Source organism: Anabas testudineus, chromosome 9 (genome assembly GCF_900324465.2).
Source record: "Anabas testudineus chromosome 9, fAnaTes1.2, whole genome shotgun sequence".
NCBI classification, from domain to species: Eukaryota; Metazoa; Chordata; class Actinopteri; order Anabantiformes; family Anabantidae; genus Anabas; species Anabas testudineus.
Window position 1 is genome coordinate 15,032,297 of NC_046618.1, and position 12,662 is coordinate 15,044,958.

General features: G+C 39.6%; 1 protein-coding gene across 1 annotated transcript; it reads left to right on the forward strand.

Annotated features, from left to right (window-relative positions):
* The first annotated feature begins 1,885 nt into the window (after positions 1-1,885).
* Positions 1,886-5,784, forward strand: LOC113150478 (tetraspanin-36-like). The gene is made up of 7 exons (XM_026343032.1): positions 1,886-1,945; positions 3,713-3,904; positions 4,023-4,097; positions 4,200-4,289; positions 4,844-4,993; positions 5,240-5,323; positions 5,692-5,784. Exons 1-7 carry the CDS (start codon positions 1,886-1,888, stop codon positions 5,782-5,784), a joined length of 744 nt encoding a protein of 247 aa, XP_026198817.1.
* Positions 5,785-12,662: the final 6,878 nt, after the last annotated feature.

Here is a 12,662-nt window from a genome sequence, read left to right on the forward strand (position 1 = left end):
AAAATACCTGTGTTTACAGTACAAGTTAATTATCTGTAAATAACACAAAGGAGATATTTACCATTTAGTTTGGGGTTTTCACAATAAAAGTTTTTTTATATGGAGACATTTTACAGTAAGAGTGGACAAAAGAGAAGCTGCAGAGTGCATCTATCCCACCTTTGCCTTACAAGGTGTATGTAATAAGTCAAGAGTTCCTCATTAGCCAGTCCGGCCCTCCTAAAAGTTAATTTAACTCAAACCTCACGTATCAGATTTGTAATTCAAGCTTACTCACAACAGATTAAGTCTTGTGTATAATTTGAGGTGACTTCATTAGAGTGTCCTGGATGAAATAGCGCAGGGTTTCAGTCAGGTTTTCTTACTGGTTCTATAACAGCCTGCTTATACCCTGCGTTTGGTCTTCTTGGGACTCTTTGCCTTTCTCTTTTTCCCAGGTGATTTCAGTTTTGCTTAAAACATTGGTTATTCATAAAAAATACACACCACCAGAATCAGCATACTCTAAACTGTCTACAGCTATGTTTTTATTTAGAGATTTTACATAATATATTAATGTTTATGGGTGAATTACACGCTGGTGACTCAAAAGTTTAATTGGAGACGTGTATTTTAATGATTCTAACGAGGTTACACCCAAAAAACAATTAATTACTGAGTTCAGTGATTGAGGAGGCTTGAATAGTAATATGTGTAATAGACTGGCTCCAAAATGTGGATTTATTTCAGCCAGTTTTTCTAAATAAATTCATTTAAACAATCATCAAAGAAACACAGTTGCCTTGCAGATCCAGCATAGTCACATCAACATAGATTTAAACTCCTGAAAAACATAAACCAGTAGAGTTTTAATAAAAGCATGATGTCAGACAAGTTAAACAACAGAAAGTACAGCTTTATGTCATTTTAAGTCATGTAATGTAGGAACAATATTATGTAGGCTACTGTACGTCTCAGCTGTGTGGAGGGAGGTGGACCTCAGCCAGAATAAAGGTTATCAGCCTGTGAGCAGGGGCAGACAGGGAAACGAATTTATGATTCAATTCCCGGGTCTTTTTACAACTGTTCATCCATTAAAATGACCAGTATATTTCCAAGTATATGTAAAAACAGTTTTTAGATATTAATGTGTGGTTTGTCAACAGCTGTGATCATTTTATATGGGGCCTGATAAAAATCTAATCCTAGTGTGTTTTTAATGTATCGTGTGTTCTGTGGTGAGGAATTGCATCATATAGTCCTCTAACTTAAACTAACTTTGTTTATTCTGTAGTGCTTTTAGTAAATGAACAGCACTAATATACTAGATTAATATTGCATGGATGCTGTAAAATAAGTTGTCAAACCTGAAATAATATTTGCTTTATAGTAGCCACTCAGTTATTATAAGACTGTGCACAATCAGTAATTTTATTTTTATCAAATTAAAGGTCAAAGGTACATACACACAAACATGTGCACTGCTGGTTTTTCATGCCCTGTCAGTGCTGATTTAAATAAACTTCCATGTTAGTTTTTGTTCTATAAAGAGTCAAATGTGTCAGCAGATGACATTATGTATGTGATGCAGCTGATTCATTCGCGTCAGCAGATCAAATCTGTCCAAATCCTCTATCACTGCTGGGATGTACTCAGACAGAAGCTGAAGTTAATAATGATTCAGAGCAGAGGACCATCATTGTTACCCCGGTGACCTCAAGATTTCTGTGGAAACTTGATTTCAAAACCGGGTTCCTCGATTAGTGATTTCCTAATATATGATCCCTGCAGTCACACATACGGACACACACCCACACACAAGAAACTTGTGAACATACAAGCAGTTCTGTCTGTGTTTTGCTATATAAGAAGTCCTGTTTCAGTCTCTTCAGCTCCATTAGACAACATGGACCGCGGAATAGCAACGTCCAAGACCATCCTCCTCTTCCTCAGCCTTCTTTTTTGGGTAAGTCGCGGTGTGTTTTTCTCCACCTGCACAAATCTCAAAATGTTGTTTCTTCACAATTTTATTTTCTGTAAATCGTCAATATTTGTTTTGTGTTGTTATACACGAGGCCTCACATTACAGAAATCAGAGCCTTGTCCTAGATTTTGCCCCGATGCAGTACTTCCTCATTTTCTCTGAACCATAATGCAGTACTCTACATCTGCGTAGTGAAGTATTTCTATATTCAAATTAATTATATGTCCCAATAATCTGTGTAGATCTACGTCCAACTGAGTTCAAGAAAACCTTTTGTCAATATAAAGTTTGGATTTGGAGCCTGTTTGCTTATATTGCCTAGTTCACCATGACTACTCCTTAATTCAGGCTAAATGAGATGTGAAGGAACCAACTAAACGTGTCCTGCCTTTCTGTGGCTGCTGTCTGTGTAATTAGATTACCCCGAGGTACAATTGGCTTGTTTCTCTGTTAATTTTCAAAGAAAACAACATAACACACTGTTTTAATTCTTTGAATGCAAATTACCACATCCACTTTTACTTTCTTCCACCAGCACTTTATTTCTCAATCAATGTCTTTTGCCTTCACAGTTGAGGGTTTGAATAATGAGTCTGTGATGCCTCATCAGTGTTTATACGGTTTGTTGTGTGGCGTAGATTTACATATGATGAACGAAACAGGCCCATACCAATCAATATTTGTTCAGTCATACAATAGCTCCTTGATGTCCAAGACAAAACCTACGCCTTTGCTTTGTTTCATTCTTCTGTCCTTCTTTTCTTGTTTTCTTGAAGAACTCAAGGATGGACAACTGTTAAGTAACACAAAATACATATGTGTTTGAACAAGTAGCCATTCAATGGAAAGTTATACTGAAAATGAAGAGCAGACACACATGGAGGGTTCTTAACTCTGTGATTTGACGTGTATATGAACAAAGTTGGTCTAATGAATGCATTCTCATAACTAATGAGGTCGCCACTGAAGCATGAATTATCAATTATAATGATGGTGTGATTTGATGCCTACATCTTACTCTACTAAAAAAGGAGAACTAATTCCTTTGTGCTTTATCTAACAATGTTTAATCAAGTAGCTTTAAAATAAATAAATATTAAATAAATATATTGCTAGACAACAGTGGCGAGGAAAGACTCCCTTTAGAAAAAAGAAACCTCCAGCAGAACCAGGCTCCAGGACTGGGTGGGGTGAGTGAAAAGAGGAGAGAGAAAAGAACAGCAGGCAACAAACAAACAACAACAACAACCAGCAGCAAAAACACTGGCCAGGTTGGTCGGGCCAGTGTTTAGTCTGGACATATATATATATATAGTGAAAAGAATCGGCCCAAACACAGAACCCTGTGGAACTCCTTAATTAACTTTTGTGTGCACGTAAGACTCATCTTTAACATGCACATACTGGAATTTATCTAATAGATAAGATTTAACATTTACATTTAACATTTACATTTGGCAGACGCTTTTATCCAAAACGACTTACAAGGGTCGGCAGGGTAAGTGTAAGGAGGTCTTGCCTAAGGACCCCTACTGGAGGTAGGCCACAGTTGGGATTTAAACCCCAGTTTAGTGTAATACAATGATGTATATCCATCCATAGATGGATGTAATTGATTATTAACATGTAACAACAAAAGCACTGTAATCTGTATGCAGACTTAAAACCTTATTTCCACCATAACTTCCAGCTGACCTGTGAATGAACACGATGATAACATATAATGTTGATGTTTTGTTCTCTTTGCAGGCTGTAGGAGCAGCATTGGCCTACACTGGTGGCCATCTAATTGAGATCTATAGCAATTCGGGAATTAATCTTCAGGACAAGGTCATACTGAGCCCAGCAAATATCATCATTGCTTTCAGTGTGGTGATGTTCTTATTCGGTCTGCTGGGATGCTGCACCACATTCTGGGAGTCCAAATTTGGCCACAGCATTGTAAGTGTGTGTGTGTCTTGAGGGGAGGTGTGGGCTTAGCTTAACATTTATCTTTGTGTTTCATTCACAGTATTTCACTTACTTCCTCACCAACTTCTCTCATTTTATTTCTCTTCAGTTCTTTTGGATCCTCTATGTGATCTTCACCGCTGTAGTCGCTGCTTTGATACTTAGCTTCATCTACCGAGTCGAAGTAAGTCAAAGATAATTCAGACTATGGCTATGGCACAGGTGTATACTTTAAGAGCCCATCAGCAAATTACCTAATGGGCTATGATGTGTTTTTTTTTTCCAGATGAATTCAGAACTGGAGAAACTTTTGAATGCGACCTTCTCAAAGTATGATGGAAATGACAAAGAAATAGTGGACAACCTGCAGTCTGAGGTTGGTTTCATGTTGGACCTGTACACGTTTTCTCAGTTGCACTTTGATTCTCTTCAGCTGTTTCTGCCTTTTGTGCAAAAAAAGCTACAGTTTGTTTTCTTGGCCTTTCAGGTGGAATACAATTTAAATGAGATTATTCTGAGTCTATAAATGGATAGTGAAGGACTCAGCATGTTAGGACATCTTTCAGTTGTGTTGTGTGCCCATTACTGTTTGTGCAGCACATTTAAAAGTAACCATGAAAGAAAAGTCTAAAACAATACGGACAAATAAAAAATAACATCTGTAAACCAGTCTTGCCACGCTTCACCGATTTGCTCTAAATGCACTGTGTTCACACCTGTAGGTCTGTTGAATGCTATTTATGGAAATGAAATAGAAGATAAAGCTGGGTGATGGAGAGTGACACATCCTCACATATTCTCTCTACAATAACTTCTATATAGAGACACACATACATCATGTTATTTGTTTAGTTTGATAGCTCTCTCATATGATTTTTACACAGCCTCCTTTTTTAATCACTTGTATTTTCTCTCTTTGACTCTGTGCAGTTTCAATGCTGTGGTGTTTTTAATTACACCAGCTGGTTCAACACCAACTGGTCTGCCAGCCACCCCAACTCAGTGCCTAAGTCCTGCTGCATAAACACGAACGGAACATGCAACGGCACTCTGACTGATCTGAACCTGCTTAATTTAAATGTAAGTCATGCAGAAGCATACTTTGCTTGTTTTGACATTTAAAAACTCCATGTGCGCATTTCTTTGCTGTGCTTGAGATTGTTAATGGTTTATTTCGAGTTGCTTAACGTTCTCCAACTGAGTCTTAGAGGAAACTTATACAAATAAAAGTCCACAAAAATAACTATCTTTATTACAAATAAAACAAGAATTACATTTCAGACTACAAATCCCTGTGTACTAACTGTACCTGTGCATGTGTTTTAGGGTTGTGAGACCAAGCTGGAGGACATCATAAACGGTGTTTTCTGTTATGCCGTGATGGTCGTTCTGGGCTTTGCCATCATTAAGGTAAATATGGGCGCAGTCAGTTTGATCAAACACACAGTCACACAGTCTGTTGAGGGCTACTCCATGATGCAGAAAATGCTCAGTGTGGCATCCAACCAACTCTGTTATTATACACACTGCTTACATGACTATAGCTTAAACTATGATGCCTTTTTGAGTGGTTTATTGTTCAATGGACCACTTTCTAATTTTTACCACAGAGTGGTAAGAGAACTTATTTGATTAGCGTAGCCCCCTCAAATATACTGTAGCACATTAAGTAAGTTCTTGTTATTTCTTCCAGAACAGTTTGGTTATATAACCTGTGCTGCTTCATTAAGTTAATTTTAAGAGTTTGTGTCTGATTAGTTTTATATTTTCTGTTACAGTTCTTCGAGATGCTGAGCATGCGTGCTATTACCTGTAGCAATGGCAGCAGGAGGAGTGGCTACGAGCCTCTCTACGCCTCAAACGCTTCCTGATACCACCTAATTTTGCACCACTTGATTTTCTAATAATCTAATAAGAGCAGGCATAATTCTGCAGTGGAGAGCAGCATCATGTACAGACCTAAGATCTTGGCACATGACGTACACAAATCTGTATTTTATTAAACAAATGTCCTTTAGCATCATCTGCAACGCTCTTATTGTGCATTGTTATGTTTGTTCCTGTTGTACATTCAGTTGTGATGGCGCAGGACATCCTGCAGGTAGTGCTGTACAAACTGCTTTGAGTTTTAACCCACAGACGTAGTATTGAATGGGCCCAATATACCTAATCTGTACTGGTGATACACTTTTATTGTGAAAATCTCAAACTAAATAATTCCATAAATATTTGTGTTATTTACAAAAAATGTAACTTGTACTGTAAACACAGGTATTTTCACAGTTTGCTACATCACTGACAAAGTGCACTATTGTTCGTGCTGCATCACATGATATCGACAGTTAACACATGGGGTTGTGTAGAGGGAGCGAAGTTGAGAAAAATAAAAGCACAGAGCAGAAAAGAGACAGTTGGTCTAGGTTGGTGATGGAAATGCAAATACACCTCAAATGTCAAAGGAAAAAAAATCACATACAGGTGGATAAAGCTGTGTGAAAAGAAAAGCAAAGGTGAGCCAAGAAACATACACAAACACACACAGAGATAAACAGATGCGACAGATTTGTAATTCAAGCTTTCTGACAACAAATTAAGTCTTGTGTATAATTTGAGGTAGCCCTGGTGACTTCATTAGAGTGTCCTGGATGACAGAGCACAGGGTTTCAGTCAGGTTTTCTCGCTTGTTCTATAACACCCTGCTATACCGTGAAGTTAAATACAACTCGTGGAAAGTGTTGAATTCACAGGGGTAGGAGTTGTTTGTGTATACAGGTATGAGTTTCCACTGTAACATTTTCTATTCCCGCAACAGATGTGGTTCTTGGTGTCTCCTCTCTGGGCCATCAGCTACATGGAAAAACATTCATCACAAACACACACTAAGCACGCCGACTAAGCCAGATGTCGTCACAGGGAAATTTCAGCCTGACCTCTAATTTATTTATTTTCTTTCCTACTTAGACAGGGATCTGCTGGAGGGAGGTAATCTGAGGAGGACACACACAATGTAGCTGCAAACTATGTGCTGAACCTACTGTAGACAGACAGCGTGGCAGGCCGGTTTTGTGTGTTGTTGTAGAAATCGAAGCACTTTCCAAAGAATTACTTTTATTATTTCTGCAGCATTTCTTTTGCTAAATCTTGTCCAGATTTGTTTTCTTTTGATAAATATCCACCTGCTTTAACATCAAACAAGTCCCACAGAACTCCACAAAGTCTGCTTTTGAACTGTAAGACATGGTCGAGGATAAAGAATTTTTTATTGTTTATTAAAAAATAATACAAACAAGCAGCCTACAGTTTCACAATCGATTTTGAATTTCTGCCCTCTGCCTTTCTTTCCAGGGCAGACTCGTAAATACTGACCACTTGTCACGACCAGAGGCAGGTGCTGATGACAATATCTGTGCCAGTGTGTGTGTGTGTGTGTGTGTGTGTGTGTGTGTGTGTGTGTGTGTTTCTGTAAATAGTCCATTTGTCAGATGCTATCAGTGTTAATTAGAGAAGGCAGCAAGAAAAGAAAACCAATACAGTGTCACAGTACAGACAATGTAATAGTATATTGTCTAAACTTTTCTAAGCTCAGTCTTAAAAAGCAGATGTTGTTAGATGACATGTCTCAAGTCCTTTATTGTCCTTATCGTCTTATTTTTTCCTTCGTTTACTTCTTTATTTGTTGATGGTTTGCTTATAATTTGAACGTGAAATTAGCCAGACCTTTAGGGGCTCCAGCGGCTGTGGTCAGGTGTATCCCGGGGGCCAGGGTACCGGACATTGAAGGCAATCTTAGGGCCTTAGGACAGCATAGCTTTTCAAAGATAGTGATACATGCCGGAGCTAACGATATACGCCTTCGTCAGTCTGAGGTTACCAAGAATAACTTTAAAGAGGTGTTTAAATTAGCGAAGGCGATGTCCGAAGTGGTAATCTTCTCTGGCCCCCTCCCAATGAGACGAGGTGACATAACCTACAGCAGGTTATGGTCGCTGAACCGCTGGATGTCCAGGTGGTGCTCCGAAAACAACGTGGGCTTCATAGATAATTGGAGTACTTTTGAGGGCAAACCTGGCCTGTTAGGGCGGGACGGTGTCCATCCCACTCGGGAAGGTGCTGCTCTCATTTCTTGCAGTATAGCTCATAGTCTAAGATCAGGCCTAGCTAGTCGCTGACTACCCAGAGTCCAGGCCAGGGAGCAGACAAACAGGCTAAACCAAGTGTCTGCTAGCTGCACAGAGTCGTCACTCAGGGTTCAACATATTGAGACTGTGTCTGTTCCTCGAGCTAAACAAAAAGCTAGAAAAACCCAGAAAGTATGTTTTAATAATTTAATTAACATACAGACCTCAAATTCAGAGCACACTGATTGTGCAGCCAGCACCTCTGATCTGAAGTTAGGACTGTTAAATATTAGATCTCTTACATCTAAAGCTCTTACTGTTAATGAAACTATCACAGATCAGGAGTTTGATATACTCTGTTTAACAGAAACCTGGATTAAACAGGACGAGTATGTAGCTTTAAATGAAGCAACTCCTCCTGGATACAGCTACATTCACCAGCCTCGTCTGACTGGTAGAGGAGGAGGTGTCGCAGTTATTTACAATGATAATCTGACTATCGTACAAAAGCATGTACACAAATTTAAAGCTTTTGAATGTCTTTATAGTAACATAACAAGTATAGATACAAATATAAAGTCTGCTCAGCCGATCCCGCTAATTATCATTTACAGACCCCCAGGGCCCTACTCTGAATTTCTTTGTGAATTTGCAGATTTCCTTTCTAACCTAGTTGTTTCTGTAGACAAAGCGTTAATTGCTGGAGATTTTAATATTCACTTTGAGAATCCAGAAGACCCTCTGAGAACAGCATTTATGTCCATATTGGACTCGCTAGGAGTAGATCAGTGTGTAGTAGGACCCACTCATAAAGCGGGTCACACCTTAGATTTAATAATATCATTCGGTTTAAGTATAAGAAATTTACTTACGCTCCCACTGTCTGAAGTTATCTCAGACCACTATCTTGTTTCAACTACAGTGTGTCATATTAACAATGTATACTCAGCGCCGCGCTATCGCATTAAACGTACATTTACATCAACTACCGCACAGAGCTTTATTAGTAATCTTCCAGAGTTATCAACTTTGATTGGATCACCGTCTGACACCACAGAACTAGACCAGGCGACTGAATATCTCGAGTCGTCATTACGTTATACCTTAGATAAAGTAGCTCCAGTTAAAAGAAAAGTCATTAGAGATAAGAAACTTGCTCCTTGGTATAACGATGACACGCGCGTCTTAAAACAGACTACTCGAAAGTTAGAACGTAAATGGCGCCAAACTAAACTGTTAGTATTCCAGATAGCGTGGAAGGAGAGCATCCTGAACTATAAAAAAGCTCTTAGTGCAGCTAGATCAACGTATCTCTCCACTCTCATAGAAAACAACAAAAACAACCCTAGATTTTTATTTAATACAGTAGCCAAATTAACTAGAAAGAAAACTACTGCAGATATCTCCACAACAACGTTGTGCAGTAGTGAGGACTTCATGAACTTTTTCAATAACAAAATTGTAAATATAAGGCAGAAAATTCAAGCTTTAAAACCAGACAATTTAGTTGACGCAGGTGACGAGCTAACCTCAGCAGATCAGTACCTAGATTACTTTACTCCTCTTGAAGAGAATGAACTAATTTCACTCATCTCTTCTGCAAAATCTTCAACCTGTACATTAGACCCTATACCGACACACTTTCTAAAACAGATAGTGCCAGAAATAATAGAACCCCTGCTGACAATCATAAATTCCTCACTCAGCTGTGGGTATGTCCCAAAGTGTTTTAAATTAGCAGTTATTAAACCGCTAATCAAGAAACCTGATCTCGACCCTTGTCAGCTGTCAAATTACAGGCCGATATCAAACCTCCCCTTTATCTCAAAGATTCTCGAAAAGATAGTAGCTGGGCAGCTATCCTCGTATCTTCATAGAAATAACATACATGAACTCTATCAGTCAGGATTTAGGCCTCATCACAGCACAGAGACGGCCCTTGTTAAAGTAGTAAATGACCTCCTATTGGCCTCTGATCAGGGTAGTGTCTCTTTGCTTGTGCTACTCGATCTCAGTGCAGCTTTCGACACCATTGACCATAGTATTCTCCTTCACAGACTAGAAAATGTTGTTGGAATTAGGGGAACGGCCCTCTCCTGGCTTAGGTCCTATTTGACTGATCGTTATCAGTATGTAGATCTAAATGGCGATTACTCCACATGCTCTCCAGTGGAGTTTGGTGTTCCACAGGGTTCAGTTTTAGGCCCCCTGCTTTTTTCCCTCTACATGCTTCCTCTGGGCAACATTATCCGTAAACATGGTATTAACTTTCATTGTTATGCTGACGACACACAGTTATATGTTTCATCAAAACCAGATGAGATCAAACTGCTTAATAAAGTTGAGCAATGTGTAAAGGATATACGAGACTGGATGCTAATTAACTTCCTTCTGCTAAATCCTGATAAGACAGAAGTACTAGTTATAGGATCATCTGCAGCTAGAAGCAAGATGTTAGACCACACCGTAACTCTAGATGGCCTTTCCGTTACATCTAGTGCAACAGTCAAAGACCTTGGTGTGATTCTAGATTCCAGTCTTTCATTTGAAGCTCATGTAGATAATGTCACCAGGACAGCTTTCTTTCACCTCAGAAATATTGCCAAGATAAGGAATATTTTGTCACTAAATGATGCAGAAAAATTAGTCCATGCTTTCATCACCTCTAGGTTGGACTACTGTAATGCCTTACTGTCTGGCTGTTCAACCAGGTGCATAAACAAGCTTCAGTTAGTTCAGAATGCAGCAGCGAGAGTCCTCACTCGAACCAGAAGATACGATCACATCACGCCTATCTTATCTACACTTCATTGGCTCCCCGTGAAATTTCGCATTGATTTTAAAATACTACTTTTGACATTTAAAGCATTAAATGGTCTTGCGCCGCATTATCTAAGTGAACTGCTAGTGTCTTATGATCCACCACGCCTACTTCGCTCAAAGGATGCTGGCTGCCTGTCAGTACCTCGTATCCTAAAAACTACAGCTGGGGGCAGAGCTTTTTCTTACAAAGCCCCAAAGTTATGGAATAGCCTTCCAAATAGCGTTCGGGACTCAGACACAGTCTCAGTGTTTAAGTCTAGGCTGAAAACCTACCTATTTAGTCAAGCATTTGAGTAAATAGATCTGGGAAGGACTCATGGACGTAGAGCATTATGGTGAACTGGTATGTTTAGATGCTGTCTTCCCAACTCTCACTGATCACTCGGGTTTGTTGATGGTGAAGTGTTTGGTTGCTCTACATCCCAGTGCGCCCTCATGTCTGTGTTTCCTTCTGGCCCACCCGTTTAGTTAGGCTGTTATAATTAGTCCTGCCGGAGTCCCTGCTGCACTACACTAAATATACATTCACCTCAAACTTTATCTGACTGTGAATACAACTAACTGCAATCTCTCCTCTTCTCTCTCTGTCCCTCTCCCTCTCTCTTTTCCCTCTTCCTGTCTCTCTGTCGAGCTACACGTCATTCCACCCTTTGCCCTCTGGACCTGTCTGACTCGTCCTGATGCCCAACTTCTGGCTGGAGATCTCGTCGCCTGGATCCACCGTTTGCCCTTTGGGATGCGTTTGGAGACTGGATTGGTCACAAGCTACTATGATGTCGGTCCCGGCCTCGGCGGACGTCGGAAGCTGTTTCTTGGAGCTCTCGACTCAACGCTCGATAGTCCAAGAATGGAACTAGTCTGCCTGCAATAACTAACTGGACTCCATATTAACTTAAAAGACTTTAACTGTTATACTGGACTGCTGCCTACACAGCATGTAATCACCCATATGAGGATGGGTTCCCTGTTGAGTCTGGTTCCTCTCAAGGTTTCTTCCTGTTGCCTTCTCAGGGAGTTTTTCCTTGCCACTGTCGCCCTCGGCTTGCTCATCAGGGACAATCACATTATTATGACTCATACACATACACTGTTCATGTACTGTTCTTTGGTTGTGTAAAGCTGCTTTGTGACAATGTCAGTTGTAAAAAGCGCTCTACAAATAAAATTGAATTGAATTGAATTGAATTATAATTTCTTTCCCTACCTGTGCTTTTCCATGTTCTTGTTTTATTTATTTAATTACTATTATCAAGACATCATGTTGCAATGTGTTTGTTTCATTTTTTTCATTTGAAATGCTCATAGAAATTGTTTCTCAGCAAAGACCGCAAATGAGCTGTTATTTTTGTAACTACCACCTAGCAGATGAATCAGTGCACAGTTCTAATTTCTGCCATTCCATCTTATTGCTGTAAATAACTGCAGGTTGCAATGTTGCAGTCACGAAATCATTAATTGTTGAAAGTTTGTCCAACTTTCTATGGATCAGCAAATCATGATTTGTGAAGCATTAAAGCAATAGAAGACACACTTCCCAATAACGCTGACAGAATTATTTGTTATATGTTTTCTGACAGCTTCTCTGTTGCTGAATAAAAACACCTGGCAAAACACTTTGCACTGATGTCATTCCAAAAAAAGTATTTGGCAATTTCCTTTTCACTGCATTCCATCTGTGAACCCACCTTCTGTGGCCAACACCGGAGAAGCAGTAGATACACACCTGGAAGACACTCACAGCTAAAATCGTCTCTGAATCCAAGAGACTTCACATCCCACAGGAGGTACAGGGCTTCTGTGGCTGTCGT